Source organism: Staurois parvus, unplaced genomic scaffold (genome assembly GCF_062004578.1).
Source record: "Staurois parvus isolate SC_StPar_1 unplaced genomic scaffold, SC_StPar_1.0 ptg002829l, whole genome shotgun sequence".
Lineage (NCBI taxonomy): Eukaryota > Metazoa > Chordata > Amphibia > Anura > Ranidae > Staurois > Staurois parvus.
This window is the reverse complement of record NW_028320625.1, coordinates 1-14,151: the sequence shown is the minus strand read 5'-3', so window position 1 is coordinate 14,151 and position 14,151 is coordinate 1. Positions and strand designations below refer to the sequence as shown.

Here is a 14,151-nt window from a genome sequence, read left to right as displayed (position 1 = left end):
AAGGAATGGCCTCAGCCATCGTTCCGACCACGGACCTCTGACTCCTTAGCATTCCTTGGCCAATGGCCGTTTGGCGGCTTCAGATGTGTTCCTCCATTCCGGGTGCACGCCATTTGGCGTGCTCCCGCACATGCGCCGTTTGCGCTAGTGCAGAGCGGCGCAGCAGTGTGATCTGTCGCCGTCCGTGCACCTCGGACACGGCCGATGACAGATCCGAGTACCGGCTCCCGTTGCTGGTACCATGTGACCTGCTGTGACCAATCACAGCAGGTCACATGACAGTTGTATACATGGATGGCTTCATTCATGATGCCATCCATTGTATACTAGTGCCTAGCTGTGAATGGTCACAGCTAGTCACATGCACATGTCATGTGATTAGCTGTGACCAAATCACAGTTAAGCACAAAAAAAAAAAAAAAAAGCTGAATGAATCGATTTCATTCAGGTAAATGCTTCCTTATATAGCAGAGTAATTCTTTGCTATAAGCAAATTGTGTAAAAAAAAAAAAAAAAAAAAATACTGATCACTTCCCCAAAGTAGTACAATGTTACTATGGTAACATTGTACTATTTTGGTCATAGTAAAATATGAACAAAAAATCTTAAAAAAAAAAAAAAAAAAATGTAATAAAAAATTAAATATAATAAAAAAATTAAAAAAATATATATATATATATTTTTTTTCATACTGTCACTAGTCAGTGTCCCTGATCACCGCCATGCCAGTTATATGATGACGCTGTACTGCACTGGTGACAGTATGTAAAAAAAAAAATAGTGAAAATTATTTTTTTCATTTTCGGAAAAATTATGACAAAAAAATACAACTTCAAAAAACTCGCCATTCCTCTTATGAAGTACGTCGGACTGTCTGCTCTGTAAAAAGGGGTCATTTGGGGGATATCTGTACTGTCCTGACATTTGGGGGATATCTGTACTGTCCTGACATTTGGGGGATATCTGTACTGTCCTGACATTTGGGGGATATCTGTACCGTCCTGACATTTGGGGGATATCTGTACCGTCCTGACATTTGGGGGATATCTGTACTATTCTGACATTTGGGGGATATCTGTACTGTTCTGACATTTGGGGGATATCTGTACTGTTCTGACATTTGGGGGAGATCTGTACTGTCCTGACATTTGGGGGATATCTGTACTGTCCTGACATTTGGGGGATATCTGTACCGTCCTGACATTTGGGGGATATCTGTACCGTCCTGACATTTGGGGGATATCTGTACTATTCTGACATTTGTGGGATATCTGTACTGTCCTGACATTTGGGGGATATCTGTACTGTTCTGACATTTGGGGGGATATCTGTCCCGTCCTGACATTTGGGGGATATCTGTACTGTCCTGACATTTGGGGGATATCTGTCCCGTCCTGACATTTGGGGGATATCTGTACTGTTCTGACATTCTTGGACCTCAAGAAATTAGATTGACTGTCAGTACTTCAGGATTGATCAATATTCAGATCTATCCCATAGTTTGTGAACTCTATAACTTTCCTACAGATAAATAATACATCCTAATTTGGGTTATTTTCACCAAAGACATGTAGCAGAATACATCTCGGCCTAAATTTATGAAGAACAATTATTTATTTGTAAACTTTTATAACAGAAACAAAGAAAAATGTGGTTTTTTTTCAAAATTTTTGGTCTTTTTTTGTTAATTTAGCAAAAATTAAAAACCCCAGAGATGATTAAATACCACCAAAAGAAAGCTCTAGTTGTGTGAAGAAAATGATAAAATTTTAGTTTGGGTACAATGTTGTATGACCGCGCAATTGTCATTCAAAGTGTGAGAGCGCTGAAACCTGAAAAATGGCCTGGGGGGGAAAGTGTATTGAAACGGTTAATATTGGACTCGTGGGGTCGGATGAGCAGAGTCCATCCCTTCACCTGCAATGACACGGTCTAGGAATATTTATACCACGCTAGGCACATTCGCCTACTGCCCTGAAGAACCCGGCTGTCCCCTTTACAGCAGGCACATGCCACCCTGGGCCCACCCCAGTCCCTCCATGGCTGACCCAATCCTCACCTTTCTTCTGCTGCTTGTAGATCTCCAACTGCCGCTGCTGCTGCAGTCTCAGGGTGCTGATGATGGCGACGGCCAGGCGTAAAGCTTCTTTGGGGTAACCGTGAGAACGCAGCGCGTCCACTCTTGCGCACGCTGTGGGGACGTGTTCTGAACAGAAAGACACACAGTTTTAGCCAGCGTGGTTACAGGAGAAGAATGCAGATCTTTCCAGCTAGATGCACATCATGTCTACAACATGTCCAACAACTTTCCGATCATCAATTATCTCAACCAATCAGCTTTATGTGTTACTGCGCCCAGCCCCCACCCCCTGCGTGCATTCACTGACACAAAACAATGACCGGGGGAACAAATGCACACAGAATTCAGGAAGCAGTCAACCCCATCTAGGTGGTCCTGACCACCCTGAACTCACGCCTAGCATGAATCCACAGCAGCGGCCCCCCCGAGGGCTTAGGGACACTCCACACACAAGTGTATCTACAGCCATCCACTGACCCAGCCACAGTGGCTGCCACTGAAAGCTTCTATATACTATGTACACAGTCTTTTTTTTTTAAAGTCCGCAGAGGTGCGAAAAAAAACGAAAAACCCGTAAAGTGGACAAAAAACGTGCAAGTGCAAAACACAAACACAAAAAAGTGCACTTAGGGGTGTGCTTTAGTCCACCCCCCGAAGGGGTAGGACCTCTACCCTGATCCCCCGGGGCGCGAGGCTCCTGACAGGGACTGAGGTTTCCACATGGTCCACCTAGCCAAAAGGCCTGGCGGACCCCTTTCCTTGTGGCTAGCCGAAGCCGACCACCAATTACTAGGTCGAAGAGAGACCCCCCCCCAGGGACAGGGGAGGAAGGAACCTAATGGCCACGCCTCTCCCCCTAGACTTCAAGGCAGGCCCGAGGACCCCCACCCTACCATCTCACTGTACACAGTCTATCTAGTGGCTTCCCCCCCGTGTACATTCTGTATATTATGTATTGACAGCCATCCCTTCACCCAGCCACAGCAGCAGCACTGGGGAGAGTTGTGTACACAGCCATCCGGAACCTGTCCTGAGAGCGTGTATACCAGGGGTGCTCAACCCGAGGAACGCGGAGCCCTCCGATGTGGACCGCCTCATACATCCGCTGAATGCCCGCAGGAGAGAGAGGAGGAGAAGAAGGCGGCTTTCAGCAGGAGAAAAATGGAGAGGATGGGTTCCTGTATATGCCGCCGAAGTGTAAAACACAACGTGATAGGGAGGCCGCACGGGCCCCCCGGAGCACGGAGTGGAGTTGCCATTGTGACCACTGACGCTACACCAGTGGTTGGGGGGTGTGGTAAAAACACATCTCAACTATGGGGTTTTACCACCAAGAAACTACAAATTTAAATGAGCCCTTTCTGCCTCATGTCCACCTCATGTTCTGGGATGGAGGGTCAGCAAGCCCAGATCTCGGGCTGTCAATCCACCATCCCAGAGCATCAGAGCACATGGAGCCGGCGCTGGCAGAGGAGGAAGCCGGAGCCGCATAAACCGATGCTTCCTCTGTAGCGCCGTCTCCTGTCCCAGGCTGAGCGAAACCAACTGCACTTCACCTGGGACCTTTCTAGCCGCCTGGAGTGCAATGCCAGAAGAAGCTGGAAGAGGAAACAATCAGATTATTAAACACATAGTTTTGCAATGGGCATATTAGTGTTATAAGTCTGCTTTCACACTGGTGTGCTGCGGCTTACCCACACCGAGGGTTCAGCGCAGAGCAACGGAGCCTTTCCTGCAGGTCAGCTGCACTGAGCCATAGACTTGCATTATATCCTGTGGGTTTGGTGCGTGTTCTGAAAGTGCTACACCTGCAAGATATAATAGAAGTCTATGGCAAAGCCCTGAGCTGCACCCCCGATGTGGGCAAACCGCAGAGCATCAGTGTGAAAGCAGCCTTACAGGGGACTCAGGACAGTAAGGGCTCATTTAAATTTGCAGTTTCATGGCGGTAAAACCCCATAGTTCAGCTGTGTTTTTACCACACACCCCCAACCACTGGTGTAGCGTCAGTGGTCACAATGGCAACTCCACTCCATGCTCCAGGGGGCCCGTGCGGCCTCCCTGTCACATTGTGTTTTACACTTGGGCGGCATATACAGGAACCCATCCTCTCCATTCTTCTACTGCTGAAAGCCGCCTTCTCCTCCTCTCTCTCCTGCTGGCATTCAGCGGATGCAGGAGGAAAATGTTCATTATGCTACTCAAAATTTAACAAAATAAAATCCCTCATAGAACTAGAGATGGAACATGTTTTGGGAAACACCTGAAAAAACTAAAATTGTACCCGTGTCCAAATATATATATATATGGACCTGACTGTACATCCAGCGGCTGCATTGACAGGTTGTGTACACTCTGTATCTATATCCATCCACTCACCCAGCCACAGCGCTGCCCCCAGACCTTCCATACACCCTGTATACAGCACATCTATATACACCGGCTGCCCCCAGACCTTCCATACACCCTGTATACAGCACATCTATATACACCGGCTGCCCCCAGACCTTCCATACACCCTGTATACAGCACATCTATATACACCGGCTGCCCCCAGACCTTCCATACACCCTGTATACAGCACATCTATATACACCGGCTGCCCCCAGACCTTCCATACACCCTGTATACAGCACATCTATATACACCGGCTGCCCCCAGACCTTCCATACACCCTGTATACAGCACATCTATATACACCAGCTGCCCCCAGACCTTCCATACACCCTGTATACAGCACATCTATATACACCGGCTGCCCCCAGACCTTCCATACACCCTGTATACAGCACATCTACAGTATATACACCGGCTGCCCCCAGAATCTAATGTACACTCGGTATATAGCATGTCTGCACCCAGCCACAGAGGCTGCCCCTGGGGGCTTCATACACTCTGTACCCCTTGTATCCACATCCATTCAGCAGCTGCCCCTTAGATCTTATATACACTCTGTACATCTTGTATCCACATCCATTCAGCAGCTGCCCCTTAGATCTTATATACACTCTGTACATCTTGTATCCACATCCATTCAGCAGCTGCCCCTGAGGGCTTCCATACACTCTGTACATCTTGTATCCACATCCATTCAGCAGCTTCCCCTTAGATCTTATATACACTCTGTACATCTTGTATCCACATCCATTCAGCAGCTTCCCCTTAGATCTTATATACACTCTGTACATCTTGTATCCACATCCATTCAGCAGCTGCCCCTTAGACCTTATATATACTCTGTACATCTTGTATCCACATCCATTCAGCAGCTGCCCCTTAGACCTTATATATACTCTGTACATCTTGTATCCACATCCATTCAGCAGCTGCCCCTTAGACCTTATATACACTCTGTACATCTGGTATCCACATCCATTCAGCAGCTGCCCCTCAAAGATTACATACACTCTGTACATCTTGTATCCACATCCATTCAGCAGCTGCCCCTCAAAGATTACATATTCTCTGTACACGGCATATCACCATCCATGCGCTCACCCAGCCACAGCGGCTGCCCCTGAGAGTTGAATATTAGGCTCTCTCCATCTCTCTGGCAGGAGGGCGATAAGTAGAAGTCACTGCTGATTATTCTCTGAAGGTGGCTGTCCTGCCAATGTAAGTCGCAGGCTTCGATCGCACGCGTGAAAACCGTTCTTCTGGGCCGCACCAAAGAATCTGAAAAGGAAATGGGAAGAGAAGACTTTTATATACCTGGTCACTAAATCACATGGAAGGTACAATAATGAAAGGACAATTCGTCAGCAATCACAGAGCATGGCCGGATCTAGGGGGGTGCTGGGGTGGGCTGTGCCCCTCACAGATTTTAGTTGTGCCCCCCCAAAGCCAACCCTAACCTGCCGCTACGCTGCCCCAACCTGCCGCTACGCTGCCCCAACCTGCCGCTACGCCGCCCCAACCTGCCACTACGCCGCCCCAACCTGCCACTACGCCGCCCCAACCTGCCACTACGCCGCCCCAACCTGCCACTACGCCGCCCCAACCTGCCACTACGCCGCCCCAACCTGCCACTATACAGCCCCAACCTGCCACTATACAGCCCCAACCTGCCACTACACCGCCCCAACCTGCCACTATACCGCCCCAACCTGCCACTACACCGCTCCAACCTGCCACTATACCGCCCCAACCTGCCACTACACCGCCCCAACCTGCCACTACACCGCTCCAACCTGCCACTACACCGCCTCAACCTGCCACTATACCGCCCCAACCTGCCACTACGCCGCCTCAACCTGCCACTACGCCGCCCCAACCTGCCACTACGCCGCCCCAACCTGCCACTACGCCGCCCCAACCTGCCACTACGCCGCCCCAACCTGCCACTACACTGCCCCAACCTGCCACTACGCCGCCCCAACCTGCCACTACGCCGCCCCAACCTGCCACTACGCTGCCCCAACCTGCCACTACACTGCCCCAACCTGCCACTACGCTGCCTCAACCTGCCGCTATACCGCCCCAACCTGCCACAACCTGCCACTACACTGCCCCAACCTGCCACTACACTGCCTCAACCTGCCGCTATACCGCCCCAACCTGCCACAACCTGCCACTACGCTGCCTCAACCTGCCACTATACCGCCCTAACCTGGTCCTTGACTGACTATACTGATCTAAGTTATGTGTTGTGTGGGGGGGGGGAGCTCTGCTGCCTGTGCCCAGGCTGTGTGCAGTGCAGGGATGGGAGAAGGAGCTGCGCTCCCATCCTCTGCCCTGCCTCCAGCGACCCCCGTCCTCTGCCCTGCCCGCAGCGACCCCCGTGCTCTTCCCTGCCTCCAGCGAACCCCGTGCTCTGCCCTGCCCGCAGCGACCCCCGTCCTCTGCCCTGCCCCCAGCGAACCCCGTCCTCTTCCCTGCCTCCAGCGAACCCCGTCCTCTGCCCTGCCTCCAGCGAACCCCGTCCTCTGCCCTGCCTCCAGCGAACCCCGTCCTCTGCCCTGCCTCCAGCGAACCCCGTCCTCTGCCCTGCTCGCAGCGACCCCCGTCCTCTGCCCTGCTCGCAGCGACCCCCGTCCTCTGCCCTGCCTCCAGCGAACTCCGTCCTCTGCCCTGCCTCCAGCGACCCCCGTCCTCTGCCCTGCCTCCAGCGACCCCCGTCCTCTGCCCTGCCTCCAGCGACCCCCGTCCTCTGCCCTGCCTCCAGCGACCCCCGTCCTCTGCCCTGCCTCCAGCGACCCCCGTCCTCTGCCCTGCCTCCAGCGAACTCTATCCTCTGCCCTGCCTGCAGCGACCCCCGTCCTCTGACCTGCCTGCAGCGACCCCAGTCCTCTGACCTGCCTGCAGCGACCCCCGTCCTCTGCCCAGCTGACCTCCCATCCTCTGCCCCCCCCTGACATTTTTTACTGCACCCCCACATCGGACAGGCTAGATGCAGCCCTGCTATAGCATACACCCGTGCGAGGACCGTGTGTGTCCAAGTATTCCATGCATCTCCCTGCAGGCAGTCCCATTCATGTCTATTGGGATGCAGCGGCTGCACAGACACAACCGCTTCCCCCAATTTGACCACCGTGTGGGTGCAGGTCCCTGAACAGAGACACTGTGTGTTGGGGGCCGTCCAACTGTACAACTGGGAACAGCCACAGCGGCTGCTGCCAATCTGACGCAAACAAAGTCGCACAGCGGGGTTATGTTCAAGCAGGTTGTCAATTTGAAATTTAAAGTTTCAAAATCTTCAGAAATCCTACCACCCCCCTTCCCGCCGTGTATAAGTAGGTGGCAGAGATCGCACGGCGCCCGCTCCCGCCCCGCGTCCTCGCTCACGTAACAAGTATTGTCTGAGTGGAAGATTTAGACAGTGGGGAAGGTGGGAGGGGAATCCAATCCGGAGCCTCTAATCAGCCTCCTGTCCTCCCGGCAAGAGCCTGGCGTGCGGAGCAATCAGGACAAGAGCGCCTAACGACGCCGCAGCTGCTGATTTGTGGCGCTCATCAGACTATCAGGAGGGGGGCAAAGAACAAATCGGGACGCAGAACGGCTCTCAGCAAAACCAACATTATTCAGAATTCACACGTCTCCACTTCTGAATGACAATGGGGAGAGGAGTCGGAGGAGACCGGAGATGGTGACACGGAGGAGAGCTGTGCACAGAACCGTTCAGCCGCGTGATAATATTACACATAGAGATCAGTCATGGCCAGCTTAGTATATATAAGGGGCCTCAAGGGCCGCCCCCCAGGTCCAAATGTCCAATAGGGCTGCACAATCATTTATACACACGCTTCAAAAATTATTTACAGAATTCAGCAAAAAAAAAATGTACACCCCCCACCCTGCTGTACTTACCTCTGAGGATGCTGAGCTGTCAGTGCCCACGCAGCCGGTGTGGTGGTGCTCCCACTCCCCCCCCTTCTAATAATCACCCCCCCAGGCCACTTCTAATAATCACCCCCCCAGACCACTTCTAATAATCACCTGTTACTGGCCAGCAATTGATCGCTGTCGCAGGGTCTGCTGCTGCACGGAGATGCAAAGCAAAGCTGGCCCAGCTCCCTCCTGAAATGTCATGGAAGGTGAACTCACAGGAAGTGATGTCACAGCGCTTGTTACACCATAGAGAGCAAATCTGGGAGCTAATTGGTCCTATCACAGGCCCGCCACAGGTTTACGGCCCCCCCGCCACAGGTGTACGGGCCCCGCGCCACAGGTGTACGGGCCCCGCGCCACAGGTGTACGGGCCCCGCGCCACAGGTGTACGGGCCCCCGCCACAGGTGTACGGGCCCCCGCCACAGGTGTACTGGCCCCCGCCACAGGTGTACAGGCCCCCGCCACAGGTGTACAGGCCCCCGCCACAGGTTTACAGGCCCCCGCCACAGGTGTACAGGCCCCCGCCACAGGTGTACAGGCCCCCGCCACAGGTGTACAGGCCCCCGCCACAGGTGTACAGGCCCCCGCCACAGGTGTACAGGCCCCCGCCACAGGTGTACAGGCCCCCGCCACAGGTGCACAGGCCACTGCCACAGGTGTACAGGCACCCGCCACAGGTGTACAGGCCCCCGCCACAGGTGTACAGGCCCCCGCCACAGGTGTACAGGCCCCCGCCACAGGTGCACAGGCCCCCGCCACAGGTGCACAGGCCCCGCCAGAGGAGTACAGGCCCCGCCAGAGGAGTACAGGCCCCGCCAGAGGAGTACAGGCCCCGCCAGAGGAGTACAGGCCCCGCCAGAGGAGTACAGGCCCCGCCAGAGGAGTACAGGCCCCGCCAGAGGAGTACAGGCCCCGCCAGAGGAGTACAGGCCCCCCGCCACAGGTGTACAGGCACCCGCCACAGGTGTACAGGCCCCGCCAGAGGAGTACAGGCCCCGCCAGAGGAGTACAGGCCCCCGCCAGAGGAGGTAAAGTGCTTACCGTGACCGTTGCTCTGCGGAAGTGCGTTGGTGATGTTCGGGAGGTCGTTGCCGTAATTTCCGTCCTCCAGCGGACACACATCCATGTCGCTCCACTTTTTCAGCTGCCGAAGCCAAGCGGCCTTCTCCTCCGGTTTGCAGTGAGGGTTCAGCACGATGCACACCCACAGCGCCCCTAGAGAGAACACCAATCACAGAGGGGTTTAGTACTTCGGCAATAATACGTATCACCTCTCCGGTGAGCAAGGAGGATCCAATCAGCACAGAATATTTGCATGGCACGCCAACGAGGGTCATGTGGTTTAGGAATCCCGGAAAGCAGGAATCGTATGATTCAGGGTGGAGCGACCTGACATGAACGTATTTAGGAAAATCAAAGCTGCCAATTGGATGATTCAGATGGTTCGCTCATCAATACAGCCGGACATCAAAACTGGTCCTGCACCCGCCAATCAGAGGAGCTGATCAGTTAAAGGGGTTCCAAAACCGTCATTTTATTTTTTTATTTTTTTTTTAACCACCTCCCATCCGGCCCATGTATATAAACGGCAGGACGGTGGCAGTGCAGGGGCGGGTGGACGTTTATAAACAGCCTCCTCGCCCCCTGCTTGTGTGCACTCCCTGGGAGCGCTCAGCAACGCCATCCGGTGCCCGCTGTGTCCTCCGGACACACTGGAACACCGATTGTCGGACGGCACCTCTGTGTGAGGTCCCGATCATGTGATCACTGATTGGCCAATCAGTGATCACATGCAGAGTAGTAAGCAAGATGTCACTTCTGACATCATTGCTTACTACGTGTGAAAACTGTGAATGATCACCGAGATCACATGGTACAGGGCCATTCACAACAGCCTTGTACCATGTGACAAGTTGTGACCAATCACAGCTCACACAGTAGTTCTCAATGGCTGCAGGAATGCAGACAGAGAGAAGGAGAAATGATTGCTTGTACAGCCGTTATGGGTGTAAAAGCAATCAGTGTAAAAAAAAAAAAATCTTCATCACCCCCCACAAGTAGTACAGTGTCACCATGGTGGACTGGAAGGGGGGGGGAAGCGTCTGGACTGGAAGGGGGGGAAAGCGCCCAGACTGGAAGGGGGGGGGGGAAGTGTCCGGACTGGAAGGGGAGGAAAGTGTCGGGACTGGAAGGGGGGGAAAGTGTCGGGACTGGAAGGGGGGGAAAGTGTCCGGACTGGAAGGGGGTGAAAGTGTCCGGACTGGAAGGGGGGGAAAGTGTCCAGACTGGAAGGGGGGGAAAGTGTCCGGACTGGAAGGGGGGGAAAGTGTCCGGACTGGAAGGGGGGGAAAGTGTCCGGACTGGAAGGGGGGGAAAGTGTCCAGACTGGAAGGGGGGGAAAGTGTCCGGACTGGAAGGGGGGGAAAGTGTCGGGACTGGAAGGGGGGGAAAGTGTCCGGACTGGAAGGGGGGGAAAGTGTCCGGACTGGAAGGGGGGGAAAGTGTCCGGACTGGAAGGGGGGGAAAGTGTCCGGACTGGAAGGGGGGGGGGAAAGTGTCCGGACTGGAAGGGGGGGAAAGTGTCCGGACTGGAAGGGGGGGGGGAAAGTGTCCGGACTGGAAGGGGGGGGGGAAAGTGTCCGGACTGGAAGGGGGGGGGGAAAGTGTCCGGACTGGAAGGGGGGGGGGAAAGTGTCCGGACTGGAAGGGGGGGGGGAAAGTGTCCGGACTGGAAGGGGGGGGGGAAAGTGTCCGGACTGGAAGGGGGGGGGGAAAGTGTCCGGACTGGAAGGGGGGGGGGAAAGTGTCCGGACTGGAAGGGGGGGGGGGAAAGTGTCCGGACTGGAAGGGGGGGGGGAAAGTGTCCGGACTGGAAGGGGGGGGGGAAAGTGTCCGGACTGGAAGGGGGGGGGGAAAGTGTCCGGACTGGAAGGGGGGGGGGAAGTGTCCGGACTGGAAGGGGGGGGGGAAAGTGTCCGGACTGGAAGGGGGGGGAAAGTGTCCGGACTGGAAGGGGGGGGGGGGGAAGTGTCCGGACTGGAAGGGGGGGGGGAAGTGTCCGGACTGGAAGGGGGGGGGGGGGGGGGGGAGTGTCTGGACTGGAAGGGGGGGAAAGTGTCCAGAGTGGAAGGGGGGGAAAGTGTCCGGACTGGAAGGGGGTGAAAGTGTCTGGACTGGAAGGGGGGGAAAGTGTCCGGACTGGAAGGGGGGGAAAGTGTCCAGAGTGGAAGGGGGGGAAAGTGTCCGGACAGGAAGGGGGGGAAAGTGTCTGGACTGGAAGGGGGGGAAAGTGTCCGGACTGGAAGGGGTTAATAATAAACATGTTATGCTTACCTGCTCTGTGCAATCGTTTTACACAGAGCAGCTCCGATCCTCCTCTTCTTGAGTCCCCCCCACTGGCGCTCCTGGCGCGCGCGCTCGTGAAATGGCGACGAACTTCAGTCCTCTATATTTTCTATAGGCCGACGCTCCTTTTAGGTCATCAGTACGGAGGTGTCTGCTGTGAGAATTATCGCCCTCATCTTGGCGTGCGCGGCGACATGAGGATCACAATCAACGGTTTCATGCGTAGCGTGTGCTTTTACGTTTCTGTGTGTGTATATGTGGGCGTCTCAATATTTTTTTTTAGGGGGGGATGGTATGTGCTTGGGTGTAACTTTCATTTTTTACAATTAAGAAAAAAAAAATTCACTTTTTTTTTTTTTCATCACAAATATATATATATGTGATGATTTTTGGTGACAGGTTCTCTCTGAGACATCCAAGGTCTAAAAGACCCGGCATGCCTCCCCTCCGCTGAATGTAATGCACATCGCTCCATATTATTATTATTTATTTCAGGTACTTATATAGCGCCGCCAATTTACGCAGCACTTTACATATATATTGTACATTCACATCAGGCCCCCGCCCCCGAGGAGCGTACAATCTAAGGTCCCTAACTCACATTCATACATACACATACTAGGGACAATTTAGACAGGAGCCAATTCACCTACCAGCATGTCTTTGGAGTGTGGGAGGAAACTGGAGTACCCGGAGGAAACCCACACAGGCACAGGGAGAACATGCAGACTCCAGGCAGGTGGTGCCGTGGTTGGGATTCGAACTGATGACCCGAATACTGCCAGATGGAAGTGCGGAAGTGCTAACCACTCAGCCACTGTGCTGCCCACATATTGCATTCTTTCCCGGGGATTGCATTACAATCTCTCATCGTAACATCACTTCTGGGTCAGAACAAGAAGTGGAGGGGAACTGCAGCTGACGGGGGAAGAGTCTGTATGAAAACACCACACGTCTCTCTCCTGCCAGCAAGGACATGCTGCTTTGTAGCTCTGCACAGCATGTCTCCCTAGCAAAACAGCACACAGTTAACCCTTTGATCCCCCCAGATGTTAACCCCTTCCTGCCCAGTGCCATTAGTACAGTGTTGGGGGCTTTTTATTAGCACCAATCACTGTATTGGTGTCACTGGGGATGTCAGTGCCAGTTAGTCAGTTTCCCCCCCCCCCCCCCCCCGTGTCAGAATGCCCGCCGCAGTCCCGCTATAAGTCGCTGATCACCGCCATTACTAGTGTAAAATTGTTTTTTTTTTTTAAATCCCCGTATATACACCTCCATTTGTATAACTGTCACGTAAACCAGTTAATTTACACGTATCGGAATCATTTTTTGCAGAGACACGGAGCGGGGGACACGGAGCGGGGGACACGGAGCGGGGGACACGGAGCGGGGGACACGGAGCGGGGGACACGGAGCGGGGGACACGGAGCGGGGGACACGGAGCGGGAGACATTTTGGCAGAAATTTATGACGAATTTGATTTTTTAAATTTTTTTATTGGACGTGTTTAATAGCAAAAAGTAAAAAAAATTGTTATTTATTTTTTAAACTGTCGGTCTTTTTTGTTTATAGCGCAAAAAAAATAAAACCGCACAGGTGATCAAATACCACCGAAGGAAAGCTCTATTTGTGGGGAAAAAAGGAGGTAAATTTCATGTGGGTGCAGCGTTGCATGACCGCGCAATTGTCAGTTAAAGTAACTCAGTGCCGTATTGGAAAACATTGCGTGGTCAGGAAGGGGGGAATCCTCCGGGGGGGGGGGGGAATCATCAGGAGGGGAAGGGTTAAGGAGAAATGATTTCAATTGGATGACATTTATGGGATCCGGTATGGGAGATGAACGTTTGCTATCTGGATGGGAAGATGGATTGCGGATCTCTGAGGAACCCACCCAGCTCATCCCAAAGCTGCCGGCACTTGTCCGTCATTCCGCTTCCCTGCTGCCTCCACAACGCCAGCCGGGGGTCCGCCATGAACTGCTCCGTGATCAGCGTCAGCATGCGGGCCCCATTGGAATCTCTCATCCGGAGCATCTCCCGCACCTGGGAGAACAGAAACCATCGTTACCAGCAACACCGCAGCCGCATCGGAACACCAGAAACAGAGATCCCCCCCAGCTTCATAGAAACACCAGAAACAGAGATCCCCCCCTCCCCCAGCTTCATAGGAACACCAGAAACAGAGATCCCCCCTCCCCCAGCTTCATAGGAACACCAGAAACAGAGATTCCCCCCCCCCCCCCAGCCGCATCAGAACACCAGAAACAGAGATCCCCCCAGCTTCATCGGAACACCAGAAACAGAGATCCCCCCCTCCCCCAGCTTCATAGGAACACCAGAAACAGAGATTCCCCCCCCCCCCCCCCCAGCTGCATCGGAACACCAGAAACAGAGATCCC

General features: G+C 53.7%; 1 protein-coding gene across 1 annotated transcript in view; it reads right to left on the bottom strand.

The window, feature by feature from the left end:
• The window catches only part of LOC149429067 (zinc finger SWIM domain-containing protein 5), a 35,956-nt gene extending 22,156 nt beyond the window's left edge, over positions 1-13,800 (bottom strand). The window contains exons 1-4 of the mRNA XM_089666768.1: positions 13,645-13,800; positions 9,450-9,623; positions 5,579-5,755; positions 2,060-2,206 (exon numbers count right to left, since the gene is read on the bottom strand). Coding sequence (XP_089522894.1) covers positions 2,060-2,206; positions 5,579-5,755; positions 9,450-9,623; positions 13,645-13,786 — 640 coding nt within the window. The 5' untranslated portion in view covers positions 13,787-13,800. The remainder of the gene's footprint in view (positions 1-2,059; positions 2,207-5,578; positions 5,756-9,449; positions 9,624-13,644) is intronic.
• Positions 13,801-14,151: the final 351 nt, after the last annotated feature.